Source organism: Oncorhynchus mykiss, chromosome 12 (genome assembly GCF_013265735.2).
Source record: "Oncorhynchus mykiss isolate Arlee chromosome 12, USDA_OmykA_1.1, whole genome shotgun sequence".
Taxonomy (NCBI): Eukaryota; Metazoa; Chordata; class Actinopteri; order Salmoniformes; family Salmonidae; genus Oncorhynchus; species Oncorhynchus mykiss.
In genome coordinates this window covers 98,002,974-98,017,473 of record NC_048576.1, presented here as the reverse complement: position 1 = coordinate 98,017,473, position 14,500 = coordinate 98,002,974, and the positions used below count along the sequence as shown (strand labels likewise).

At 45.5% G+C, this 14,500-nt stretch overlaps 1 protein-coding gene across 3 annotated transcripts; it reads right to left on the bottom strand.

Annotated features, from left to right (window-relative positions):
* Positions 1-303: 303 nt before the first annotated feature.
* LOC118937811 (actin-related protein 2/3 complex subunit 1A-A-like) lies at positions 304-13,877 on the bottom strand. 3 transcript variants are annotated; one of them, XM_036939433.1, is made up of 10 exons: positions 13,612-13,877; positions 12,595-12,712; positions 9,075-9,179; positions 8,593-8,815; positions 8,113-8,220; positions 6,134-6,340; positions 5,267-5,342; positions 3,773-3,963; positions 2,994-3,084; positions 304-762 (listed from the first exon to the last, which is right to left on the bottom strand). In XM_036939433.1, the coding sequence occupies exons 2-10, from the start codon at positions 12,656-12,658 to the stop codon at positions 757-759; spliced, it is 1,071 nt and encodes a 356-aa protein (XP_036795328.1). In that variant the 5' UTR covers positions 12,659-12,712; positions 13,612-13,877; the 3' UTR covers positions 304-756. The 3 variants fall into 3 exon arrangements, with proteins under 3 accessions (XP_036795328.1, XP_036795326.1, XP_036795327.1); XM_036939431.1 differs by having other exon boundaries at positions 12,595-12,741; positions 13,612-13,788; XM_036939432.1 differs by having other exon boundaries at positions 12,595-12,738; positions 13,612-13,777.
* Positions 13,878-14,500: the final 623 nt, after the last annotated feature.

The window sequence follows — 14,500 nt, the reverse complement described above, 5'->3', positions numbered from 1 at the left end:
CTCTCCTTGACCTCTCCTTGAGCGACCCTCAAGCACCTGCAGCAGCCTTTTGCTTCCACGTGTTACTTTGTATTTTGTATATCTGTATTTATATGGAACTATGTACCATTTATAACAGTTCTGGAGTGTAGAGTCACTGTAGCCATACTGCCATAGACACAATACCTTGTTGAAGTGTAGCACTCAGCCAGGGATGGACATTATGATTTATTACAGTATTAGAAATATACACGTACCACTTGGGTGTGAGTTCATTTATCACATAGGAACCACGGTACAATATGAAAACTCAGTCCACCAGAATCTGTAGAAAGCATGTTTATTTTACTCAAAAATATTGATTCATTGATTGAATCCCAGCGCAAAGCAACATGATTTATTGCAAAACATCTTGAAGCTGCAGAAGTGTCTACTGTTCCAGTTGAAAATGAATACACATGATGACACATCTATCTGTGTAAAATAATAGGTCACTTGACAGTGGTGTGACTGTGTGTTGGGGTCAATTCCATTTCAATTCCAGTCAATTCCAGTCAATGCTTTTCAATGAGGAATTTAAAAAAAATGGAATTGGAATTTGGTTTACTTTCCGAATTGACTGGAATTGAAATGGAATTGACCCCAACCCTGGTGTGACTAACTGCTTAATGTAGATGTTAATAACAACTGGTAGTGGTGAGTCCCATGGTCATCTGGAGTAATGCTGACCGCACAGATGGCAAGACACAGCCTATGGCTCTAGCATCCTCCATGAACTCAGTGCTGCAGGGAAAACAGAGAGAAGAAGAAAAACAGGTTAATAAATGTCATGTAAACAGAGTAGAACAGCCTGAGTTTTACCCATAATGCTCTGGTCAACAGTAGTGCACTATGCTGTGTAATGATATGGGGGGAAAGGTTAGTGTTGGAACAAAGGCAAACACACTATCCAGGATACACTTCCACACTCCGCCCCCAGGGGGCAGCACCAACAGGGTCTAGGTGCTGAGCTAAGCCTTGATAAGCACATCAGGTGCAGCCAATGAAGGTGATTGGCAGTCTGGGAGAGAGAGAGAGGAGGACAGAAGCCTCTCAGTCGGATTTTATTGGTTTTTGTTGTGTTAGAAAACCTCTTTAGTTGGGCATATATTTTTGTAGTGTGGTTTCTGTTCATATTTACTTTGTCACCATAAACATATGGATAATTTGCTTAGACTGGTCAATTACTGTCTCCTGGGTACATTCAACACCTGGCTGAATACGCTGACCTCTCATACTTATACACACATCAACTCAGGTTACAGACCACGTAGCTAGGATCCCTAGACATAATGAGTCAGGTTACAGACCACGTAGCTAGGACCCCTAGACATAATGAGTCAGGTTACAGACCATGTAGCTAGGACCCTAGACACAATGAGTCAGGTTACAGACCACGTAGCTAGGACCCCTAGACATAATGAGTCAGGTTACAGACCACGTAGCTAGGACCCCTAGACATAATGAGTCAGGTTACAGATCACGTAGCTAGGACCCCTAGACATAATGAGTCAAGTTACACACCATGTAGCTAGGACCCCTAGACTTAATGAGTCAGGTTACAGACCATGTAGCTAGGACCCCTAGACATAATGAGTCAGGTTACAGATCACGTAGCTAGGACCCCTAGACATAATGAGTCAGGTTACATGTAGCTAGGACCCCTAGACATAATGAGTCAGGTTACAGACCATGTAGCTAGGACCCCTAGACATAATGAGTCAGGTTACATGTAGCTAGGACCCCTAGACATAATGAGTCAGGTTACATGTAGCTAGGACTCCTAGACAGAATTTCGTAACACTATGGATGAGGATGCCATTTCAGACACACCCTGTGCCTTTGAATTGATCTTTGAGTAGAATACTGAATCCCCATTGGTTCCTGAGTCTCTGAATGTCATGTCATGTACACTACATTACCAAAAGTATGTGGACACCTGCTCGTCAAACAACTCATTCTAAAATCACGGGCACAAGAGCATTAGTGAGTTTGGGCACTGATGTTGGCCGATTAGGCCTGGCTTGATGGGATGAGGTCAGGGCTCTTTGCAGGCCAGTCAAGTTCTTCCACACCGATCTCAACAAACCATTGCTGTATGGACCTGGCTTTGTGCACGAGGGCATTTTCATGCTGAATCGGGAAGGGCCTTCCCTAAACTGTTGCCACAAAGTTGAAAGCACAGAATCGTATCCTGTAGCATTAAGATTTCCCTTCACTGGAACTAAAGGGCCTAGCCCGAATAATTTACTCCTCCTCCACCAAACTTTACAGTTGGCACTATGTATTGGGGCAGGTAGCGTTCTCCTGGAATCCGCCAAACCCAGATTCATCCGTCAAACTGCCAAATGGTGAATCGTGATTCATCAGTCCAGAGAACGTGTTTCCACTGCTCCAGAGACTAATGGCTGCAAGCTTTACACCACTCCAGCTGACGCTTGGCACTGTGCACAGTGATCTTAGGCTTGTGTGCGGCTGCTCGGCCATGGAAACCCATTTCATGAAGCTCCCGACGAACAGTTATTGTGCTGACGTTGCTTCCAGAGGTAGTTTGGAACTCGGCTGTGAGTGTTGCAACCGAGGACAGACGATTTTTACGCGCTACGTGCTTCAACACTCGGTGGTCCCGTTCTGTGAGCTTGTGTGGCCTACCACTTCACAGCTGAGGCGTTGTTGCTCCTAGACGTTTCCACTTCACAATAACAGCACTTACAGTTGACCGGGGCAGCTCTAGCAGAGCAGAAATTTGACAAACTGACTTGTTGAAAAGGTGGCATCCTATGACGGTGCCATGTTGAAAGTCACTGGGGTCTTCAGTAAGCCCATTCTACTGCCAATGTTTGTCTATGGAGACTGCATGGCTGTGTGCTCGATTTTATACACCTGTCAGCAACGAGTGTGGCTGAAATAGCCAAATCTACTCATTTGACGGGGTGTCCACATCCTTTTGTATATGTGGTGTATGTAGGCAGTACCTTGAAGTCCCAGAGGACCATAGCTCCGTCCAGACCCACACTGCTGTACTTGTCCACGTGGGCCTTAGTTCCTGACACGATACACAGCTGACTGGAGGGAGACACAGGAGCAGAGAGATTCAGTATACTCTACAAGCATTTCGCTACATCCGCAATAACATCTGCTAAACACGTGTATGTGACACACACAACACACACACACACACACACAACACACAACACACAACACACACACACAACATACACACACAACATACAACACACAACACACAACACACAACACACAACACACACAACACACAACACACAACACACAACACACACACACAACACACAACATACAACACACACACACACAACACACAACACACAACACAACACACAACACACACACACACACAACACACAACACACAACACACACACACACAAAACACACAACACACACACACACACAACACACAACACACAACACACACACACACAACACACACAACACACAACACACACACACACACACACACACACAACATACAACACACACACACACACAACACACAACACACAACACACACACACACAACACACAACACACACACACACACAACACACAACACACAACACACACACACACACACACACACACACACAACACACACACACACACACACACACACAACATACAACACACACACACACACACAACACACAACACACAACACACAACACACAACACACAACACACACAACACACAACACACACACTCCCTCTCTCCTCACGTGATGCTGTTCTGGTGCAGGCAGCCCAGCTCGTTGCTCTCGTCGTCAGTAGCCTTCTTATCCAGATTGCGGAAGTGTTGCATGGCGGACATGCTGCCCCTAGAGGTCTGCTTGGGGATGTCCAGCTTCTTAACAAACTTCAGACTGCCTGGGCCCTTATAGGAGAACTGAAACGGACAGCAGTCATGGCCCTGAAACAGAGGGTTTAGACATTAGGTATGCAAGGTATGTATGATAGGAACACAGAGGGTTTAGACATTAGGTATGCATAGGAACCTAGAGGGTTTAGACATTAGGTATGCAAGGTATGTATGATAGGAACACAGAGGGTTTAGACATTAGGTATGCTAGAAACATAGAGTGTTTAGACATTAGGTATGCAGGGTATGTATGATAGGAACATAGAAGGTTTAGACATTAGGTATGTATGATAGGAACAGAGGGTTTAGACATTAGGTATGCATGATAGGAACATAGTATGCAGGGTATCTATACAGTGCCTTGCGAAAGTATTCGGCCCCCTTGAACTTTGCGACCTTTTGCCACATTTCAGGCTTCAAACATAGACTCTGTAGAGGATCACATACTAAAGTCAGCCTCTCCCACTTGTCCAGACTCTGTAGAGGACCACAGACACACACTAAAGTCAGCCTCTCCCACTTGTCCAGAGACTCTGTAGAGGATCACACACTAAAGTCAGCCTCTCCCACTTGTCCAGAGACTCTGTAGAGGACCACATACTAAAGTCAGCCTCTCCCACTTGTCCAGACTCTGTAGAGGACCACACACTAAAGTCAGCCTCTCCCACTTGTCCAGACTCTGTAGAGGACCACAGACACACACTAAAGTCAGCCTCTCCCACTTGTCCAGAGACTCTGTAGAGGATCACACACTAAAGTCAGCCTCTCCCACTTGTCCAGAGACTCTGTAGAGGACCACATACTAAAGTCAGCCTCTCCCACTTGTCCAGAGACTCTGTAGAGGACCACAGTAATTTCCCACATAATTTTGCACGCCCAATTTTTCAGTTTTTGATTTGTTAAAAAAGTTTGAAATATCCAATAAATGTCGTTCCACTTCATGATTGTGTCCCACTTGTTGTTGATTCTTCACAAAAAATACAGTTTTATATCTTTATGATTGAAGCCTGAAATGTGGCAAAAGGTCGCAAAGTTCAAGGGGGCCGAATACTTTCGCAAGGCACTGTAATATTGCCTTATTCCTGAGTCCCAAATGGAACCCTATTGCCTTTATATAATGCGCTGCTTTTGACCAGGACCGACAGGAGCAAACTGTAGAATACCAGGCCACAAGGGATCCTGTAAAGCCTATATATATAGGGGACAGTGTTCCATCTGGGACAGTGTATCACTGAACTCAATGAACTCCCACAGGTGGAAGTGGTTCGTTGAACTGGGCTCACATGTTGAGTAACCTTGCTACGTGTCTGGTCGGTCACAAATGAAGAGAGTGATGAGAGGTGTGTTTTCTTACCGCGGCAACCATCTCTGTGGGGCTCACATAGAGCACGCTCACTAGAGGGAGGCGGTCCGTTGTCAGCTGAGTCATCCTGTCAATCGACACGAGGTCAGAGATCAAGAGTCATGGGGTCAATGACATGTTCCTCTCTTTGTGTGAATCTCTAAATGAAAGATTCCTCTCATCCCTTTCTCCTAGCCTCTTCCTCAGAACATCAGAAGGACACAAGGTTCCTTTTCAAGGATCTCCTCCAAGGCTCTAATGGCTTCCCTTTTCCATTTTCAGGAGAGGAGGCGAGAGGACGACAGAAGTAGAGGAAAAGACTGAGAAGCACCCTTTCTGTCAGTGATGGCTACTCGCTCTTTCCCCCTTCACTCTTTCCCCCTTCACTCTTTCCCCTTCACTCTTCCCCCCTTCACTCTTTCACCCCTTCACTCTTTCACTCACTCTTTCCCCCTTCACTCTTTCACCCCTTCACTCTTTCCCCTTTCACTCTTCCCCTTCACTCTTTCCCCCTTCACTCTTTCACCCTTCACTCTTTCCCCCTTCACTCTTTCCCCCTTCACTCTTTCACCCCTTCATTCTTTCCCCCTTCACTCTTTCCCCCTTCACTCTTTCACCCCTTCATTCTTTCCCCCTTCACTCTTTCCCCTTTACTCTTTCCCCCTTCACTCTTTCCCCCTTCACTCTTTCCCCCTTCACTCTTTCCCCCTTCACTCTTTCACCCCTTCACTCTTTCACCCCTTCACTCTTCCCCCTTCACTCTTTCCCCTTTACTCTTTCCCCCCTTCACTCTTTCCCCCCTTCACTCTTTCCCCCCTTCACTCTTTCCCCCTTCACTCTTTCCCCCTTCACTCTTTCCCCCTTCACTCTTTCACTCACTCTTTCCCCTGGGTGGCGTCGGCCACACTGATGCTGCTGTTGTGAGCGACCCAGGCCAGGTGGTCTCCGCTGGGGGAGAAGGAGACACTGTGTACCCAACCTCCACAGTCCTTGGTCTCCAGCAGCATCTCCCCAAATGGCATCTTAGCCCCCCAAGCTGTCGGGCCTGGCTTGTCCTCGATTTCCTTGATGTAGGCAGAGAAGATCCTGCATGAAGAGTATTTGGGAATTGTCATGTTTGTATCACTATGGGCCAATCCGGCTCGCACAGCGTTACTTTAATACCTGCTTATTTTGGATCACAAAGAGAGAGAGAGAACGTGTGAGAGAGTATTTTTAAATGGCGTTATAGTAATAACAGACTGTATATACATTGGTATAAAACAATTAAACCACCATATTATGACTCACACCTAGAAGAAAGGGCTCCGAAAGGGTTCTTCAGCTGTCCCTGTAGAAGAACCATTTTTGGTTCCACTTGACCCCTTTTGGGATCCATGTAGAATTTTCGGTGGAAAGGGTTCTACATGGAACCCTAACGGCTTTTCCAAACGGTTCTCCTATGGGGACAGCCCGAATCAACCTTTTAGGTTCTAGATAGCACCTTTTTTCTCTAAGATTGCATGGTAAAGACACCTGTTGTGAGAAAACACAAAACTATGACAAAATTGTTTGCGAAATTACATCAGATTCAATTCAAAGGTGGTGCAGGGTTTATCAAGCAGAAGTGCTATACAGATGCAATTACATTGTCATAGTTTTGTAACAGCTCCTTGACCAAGCAGTAGAAAATAAATAATCTGACTCGATAATTACCTAGCTAAAGGTTGAATAAATAAGAATCAGCAAAGCAATAGCATCAACAGCATTAGAGACAGTTACTATCTGTTGGTTCTGACCTGCAGTGGAGGCCTTAGAGACAGTTACTATCTGTTGGTTCTGACCTGCAGTGGAAGCCTTAGAGACAGTTACTATCTGTTGGTTCTGACCTGCAGTGGAAGCCTTAGAGACAGTTACTATCTGTTGGTTCTGACCTGCAGTGGAAGCCTTAGAGACAGTTACTATCTGTTGGTTCTGACCTGCAGTGGAAGCCTTAGAGACAGTTACTATCTGTTGGTTCTGACCTGCAGTGGAAGCCTTAGAGACAGTTACTATGTGTTGGTTCTGACCTGCAGTGGAAGCCTTAGAGACAGTTACTATCTGTTGGTTCTGACCTGCAGTGGAAGCCTTAGAGACAGTTACTATCTGTTGGTTCTGACCTGCAGTGGAAGCCTTAGAGACAGTAACTATCTGTTGGTTCTGACCTGCAGTGGAAGCATTAGAGACAGTTACTATCTGTTGGTTCTGACCTGCAGTGGAAGCCTTAGAGACAGTTACTATCTGTTGGTTCTGACCTGCAGTGGAAGCCTTAGAGACAGTTACTATCTGTTGGTTCTGACCTGCAGTGGAAGCCTTAGAGACAGTTACTATCTGTTGGTTCTGACCTGCAGTGGAAGCCTTAGAGACAGTTACTATCTGTTGGTTCTGACCTGCAATGGAAGCCTTAGAGACAGTTAATAACTGTTGGTTCTGACCTGCAGTGGAAGCCTTAGAGACAGTTACTATCTGTTGGTTCTGACCTGTTGTGGAGGCCTTAGAGACAGTTACTATCTGTTGGTTCGGACCTGCAGTGGAAGCCTTAGAGACAGTTACTATCTGTTGGTTCTGACCTGCAGTGGAAGCCTTAGAGACAGTTACTATCTGTTGGTTCTGACCTGCAGTGGAAGCCTTAGAGACAGTTACTATCTGTTGGTTCTGACCTGCAGTGGAGGCCTTAGAGACAGTTACTATCTGTTGGTTCTGACCTGCAGTGGAAGCCTTAGAGACAGTTACTATCTGTTGGTTCTGACCTGCAGTGGAAGCCTTAGAGACAGTTACTATCTGTTGGTTCTGATCTGCAGTGGAGGCCTTAGAGACAGTTACTATCTGTTGGTTCTGACCTGCAGTGGAAGTCAGAGGATCCTGCAGCCAACAGGATGTTGTTGGGGTGCCAGTCCAGACACATCACCGTGGACCGGATGCTCTTCTTTATGTGCTTACTGAGCCACCTGCCAGAAGTCAGAGGTCACAGAGGTCTCAAAGGTCAAAGGTTGCAATAGATTCATACTGGACAAATCTCAAGACACTACTGAGCCATTAACAGGGTCAGAGGGGAAAGGTCACAGTAGATTATTTCTGGGAACATCTCAATTGGTGCCTCACTTCCAGCCTATAGTGTACTACTGTAGTAACAGTCACAATAACAGTATTAGTAAGAGGGTACAGTATTAGTACCCTCTTACTAATACTGTAAGAGAGTACAGTGAGAGTGAGTGAGTGAGTGAGTGAGTGAGTGAGTGAGTGAGTGAGTGAGTGAGTGAGTGAGTGAGTGACCGACCGTCCGACCGACCGACCGACTGAACGTGTTCCGTGTCTCTCACCAGTCGTTCTCCTTCTCGAAGTAGCAGACAGAGATGAGGCGAGCTCCACTGCCCAGGGCAAACTTATTCTCCAGAGGGGACCACTTGACGAAAGTAGCAGCCCGGTTGATCCTCACCAACACCAGAGTGGGCTTCCACACCTTGTCCTTCAGGGTCCACACGTACGCATTACGGTCCGATGCACACGTCACGATGCGGTTCGAATCCGGAGCCCAGTCGATGCCTGGAAGGTTTTTAGGAGAAGGAGACAATGAAGAGAATGATGCAGTTGGAATCTCATAATGCCTTGTGATGCAACATGTTCAGGCTAGCACCTTGTGTGTGTGTGTGTGTGTGTGTGTGTGTGTGTGTGTGTGTGTGTGTGTGTGTGTGTGTGTGTGTGTGTGTGTGTGTGTGTGTGTGTGTGTGTGTGTGTGTGTGTGTGTGTGTGTGTGTGTGTGTGTGTGTGTGTGTGTGTGTGTGTGTGTGTGATCAGTGGGTACCTGTGATTCGTCCACTGTGCTCAGTCAGCTCGTGGATCTTGGCCCACTCGTTCCCCTTCTTCTCATAGATGATCACCACACTGCTGTTGGGGCTGACAGCAATCTCTGGAGATAGACATCATTATGTCACTACACTATCTTGATTAACAACAACTAATACACAGCAATATCTGGAGAGAGGAGAAACATCTTTACGCCACTACAATATCTTGATTAACAACAACGAATACACAGCAATATCTGGAGAGAGGAGAGGCATCTTTACGTCACTACAAGATCTTGATTAACAACAACTAATACACAGCAATATCTGGAGAGAGGAGAGATCTTTACGTCACTACAATATCTTGATTAACAACAACGAATACACAGCAATATCTGGAGAGAGGAGAGATCTTTACGTCACTACAATATCTTGATTAACAACAACGAATACACAGCAATATCTGGAGAGAGGAGAGGCATCTCTGTATCTCTACATCATCTTGATTAACATGTAACAAATGTGTAATGGATAGAAACATGCTGATTGACAGTTGTGTACACACACGCGCACACACACACACACACACACACACACACACACACACACACAAGCGCACACAGACACACACAACATTGCATATTATGTGGAGGAGAGATGTCTATAATGCATTGACGTATCATATACGACACTTACAGAAACATACAGTACATTGTATATGTATACACAGCAAATTCTCCAGTGGTGAATCAACACTGACAGTGTTCAGTTCAACACTGGGCCAGTGTGTATAAGTGTCCACGCTTTTCAGTGTTAAATCGTTGTTAAAGGAAATTAGCACTTTTAGTGTTATGCAACACCTCATATTTAACACCAGGAAGTGTATATAGTTTTCACCAATGGTGTTTGCAATGACACCTCATAGTATTTTTTTGAACAATTACACTAATTAGGCCTAGTTTCACCCTAGTAAAAAGGTCTGAAACTCATGGTTTACAGCCCACATCAGGCCTTGAAGTAGGGTAGGTAACTTTCCCCAAATTCCCAGACATCCCGGTTGGATTTTTTAATTATTTCCTCCCATTTCCAGGAATCTTCCAACCGCGATTTCTGAAAAATCTGGAAATTATGGCAAGATTTTTTGACCAGAATTTTGCAACTCTTACCTGCAAGTCACACTATGCTAGTTTGCAAAGTGATTTGTAATTCCTATCAGGAACCCAGACAGAATGACTGCTTGGGTTAGCAGCGTTGTGAGGAGAGTATTTAATATTTAAGAAGGGAACAACCTTTTCAGTAACGGGTGCAAATCTAATTAACTGATTTTATTCGTTTTGAAAAAGGGTTGTTATTTGTCTTTGAGTAGCATAATATGAATCAATCAATCAGTGTACAAACAAAAACAAAAGTATTAAAAAAAACAATCATTAAAAAAAATCTACCTGCAGTAGAGCATGCTGGGAAATATGATAATAATGGCCGTGGTTTTGATGGGAACGTTATACTCTCCACAGAGTAAAACCAGAGAGGATGAGGCAAAGAGAGAGATTTCACTCTCACCAAAATCTGTCCACGCGGGAATACAGCGTTATTCAATGAGTTTCTGTGGGCTTAATGAGCAGACTGATAAGCAGACTTCCTGCCTTCTCACCTTTGGGACAATGGCGCCTATTGTTAGCCTCTAGTCATTATATAATGATCTCTGGTAAAACTGGCACAATCACACTCTCACAGTCAACACTGGTTATTAACATCAACACTGGGGTTGTCTACACTAATAGAGTTAATTTAACACCTGAACCAACACTAGAAATATTACACTGAAAAACATCTACATTACATTACCCTCTTTCCACTGGGATTCTCTGCCTCTAACCCTATTACAGGGGCTGAGTCACTAGCTTACTGGGGCTCTCTCATACCGTCCCTGGGAGGGGTGAGTCACTGATGTTCTCATCCTGTCTGGGTTGGGTAGGCGCCCCCCTTGGGTTGTGCCGTGGCGGAGATCTTTGTGGGCTATACTCAGCCTTGTCTCAGGATGGTAAGTTGGTGGTTGAAGATATCCCTCTAGTGGTGTGGGGGCTGTGCTTTGGCAAAGTGGGTGGGGTTATATCCTTCCCGTTTGGCCCTGTCCGGGGGTGTCCTCGGATGGGGCCACAGTGTCTCCTGTCTCAGCCTCCAGTATTTATGCTGCAGTAGTTTATGTGTCGTGGGGCTAGGGTCAGTTTGTTATATCTGGAGTACTTCTCCTGTCCTATTCGGTGTCCTGTGTGAATTTAAGTGTGCTCTCTCTAATTCTCTTTTTCTCTCTTTCTTTCTCTCTCTCTACCTGACATGATGACTCCTTGCTGTCCCCAGTCCACCTGGCCGTGCTGCTGCTCCAGTTTCAACTGTTCTGCCTTATTATTATTGGACCATGCTGGTCATTTATGAACATTTGAACATCTTGGCCATGTTCTGTTATAATCTCCACCCGGCACAGCCAGAAGAGGACTAGCCACCCCACATAGCCTGGTTCCTCTCTAGGTTTCTTCCTAGGTTTTGGCCTTTCTAGGGAGTTTTTCCTAGCCACCGTGCTTCTACACCTGCATTGCTTGCTGTTTGGGGTTTTAGGCTGGGTTTCTGTACAGCACTTTGAGAGATCAGCTGATGTACGAAGGGCTATATAAATAAATTTGACTTGATTTGATTAGGTAACACTGGCCAATTTACTGTGTAGCAATGGCATTTTCTTAACCTTGTCCTCAGGCTCTATTGTTACTGCATATAGACGTTGGAGAGAGGGAGATCCGGCTTGGGACCAGATTAGCATGTTTACCTACAAATTTCTCTCTACGTCAAAGATAACTTGTTTAATGTAGAGATACTGTAGATAAATCACAACGTTCATGTTACATCTTTGTACTTTAACAGAATACTAAAAGGGTAGAGTTAGACTAGTAAAGGAGACGAAGAAGAAGAGTGAAGTCTAATGTGTCCCAAATGGCAACCCTATTCCCTACACAATGCTCTTTGGGTCCTGGTACAAAGTAGTGCACTATATAGGGAATAGGGTACCATTTGGGCCCACACTACAGTATGGAGCTCCTTACATCTCTGCTAACATTTCCTCTGTTGATAATCACATTCCCCAGATCTTCAGACAATTTTTAATGGACAGCAATTAGAGGAGGAAGAGGAAATGCATCTGCAGACAGCAAACAACACAAGGGGTTTGTGTCTCAACGGGCTCCCTATTCGCTACATAGTGCACTACGTATGACTAGAACCCTATGGGCCCTGGTCAAAAGATAGTGCACTGTATAAGGAATTTGGGACGCTTCCGAGGAGCCAGCAGGCCAGCTAATGGAGGTATAGACCGGGAGAAAGAGAGGTGTGTGTGTGTGTGTGTGTGTGTGTGTGTGTGTGTGTGTGTGTGTGTGTGTGCGTGTGCGTGTGCGTGTGTGTGTGTGCGTGCGTGCGTGTGTGCGTGCCCGTGCGCGTGTGTGTGTTGAAATGCGGGCAGACTGGTTTAAGTAGTACTGCAGGACTACTTACGTGTCCTGTCCTTATTCCAGGCATGACAGGAGAGAGGCTCCAACCCAAAGCTGTACAGAGACATGCTTCAACAAGGGGTCCACAGGGTTCTGGAATGTGGCTGGGAACGGAATGTCTTCTTCTTGTCAGGGATTGGTTGGAACTCTACTGTAGTAAAACCAGGAAGGGAGGGTTAAAAGTGAGAAAGATTGGGTTAGATAAAGTTAGATTGTAGGCCTAGGCTATACTCTAGGAGGGAAATTTGCCCCCAAGCAACTCAACCCCAAGTGTATTTCAGAAACTGACTGAATAGTTGTTTTTAGTTGTATCTTACACTAATCGTGCCCGTTTAGGTAAATATTAAGTTGAGCGTCGACTTTTGTTGAGTTGAGCAACGAGTTGAGCAAGGAGACTAACTGTGGACGTTGGTCGTCAGCGTTGGCACATACTTTGTAAACACAAAATGGCTACCTTTCATCTTTACATGGTTGTTGTTGCCTGCTAACTGTGTTGACATAGTGGGAAAACCCATTGCATTCAGATACAGTTAACCCTACAGTATATATTTTTTTGTATAGGTAGAGATTTGTATCTTCCTTCCACTTGGTGGGAGACACTCAGAAGACCAGAAGGACTTTCTGATTGATCCTATATGCACAACAACATTAGACTGGTTCCATTGCAGACCCTTAATGGTATGGCTCTATTGGCCTCCATTGCGCTATGCCTCTCATACTGTCACTCCTACATTCTTGATGCCCTTGATACGTGGCATTACAATACCTTTCTGCAATGCCTCCCAGTCCCAGTATCTGACAAGGAACTGAACTGAGAGTGCTTTCTTATCACACTTAATTAGCATAGAGATCAAACACACGCAGACACAGATACACACACAGACAAAGATACACACACAGACACAGATACACACACAGACACACACTCAAACAGGAAAGACCACACCATAGAAAACCCTAAGAAACCCAATGCAACTAAGAAACAAGGGAATGTCAACCAAAACCAGTCTCTCCCTCCTACCTCTCCTTCCTCCAGTGGACAGGAACGATAAGATGATGTAAACCAACGTCTCTGTGTGTGTGGTTGTAGCAGGGTTGTATTCGCGGACTCTGGGCAGTCGACACGAATGAAGCAGTGCAGCGCAGGACTGGAGAGGACACAAGAAGAGGAAGTAGAGCGAGATTGAGAGACACACAGAGAGAGAAGGAGGGGAGACGAGGGTGTGTCTGCGTATTCAGCTACTGCGCATGCACCTGGGACAAAGGTTGGTGGAGGATGAAGATAACATGCAGACTGTCAGGTGACTTCCCCCAAAAGGACACCTGTAGTAGTCAGGTGACCTCCCTCAACAGTACACCTGTAGTAGTTTGACTGAGACTTTCCCCCAACAGTACACCTGTAGTAGTTTGACTGAGACTCTCCCTCAACAGGACACCTGTAGTAGTCAGGTGACCTCCCTCAACAGTACACCTGTAGTAGTTTGACTGAGACTTTCCCCCAACAGTACACCTGTAGTAGTTTGACTGAGACTCTCCCTCAACAGGACACCTGTAGTAGTCAGGTGACCTCCCTCAACAGTACACCTGTAGTAGTTTGATGACTCTCCCTCAACAGGACACCTGTAGTAGTTTGACTGAGACGTTTCCTCAACAGGACACCTGTAGTAGTCTGACTGAGACTTCCCCCAACAGTACACCTGTAGTAGTTTGACTGAGACTCTCCCTCAACAGGACACCTGTAGTAGTCAGGTGACCTCCCTCAACAGTACACCTGTAGTAGTTTGACTGAGACTTTCCCCCAACAGTACACCTGTAGTAGTTTGACTGAGACTCTCCCTCAACAGGACACCTGTAGTAGTCAGGTGACCTCCCTCAACAGTACACCTGTAGTAGTTTGATGACTCTCCCTC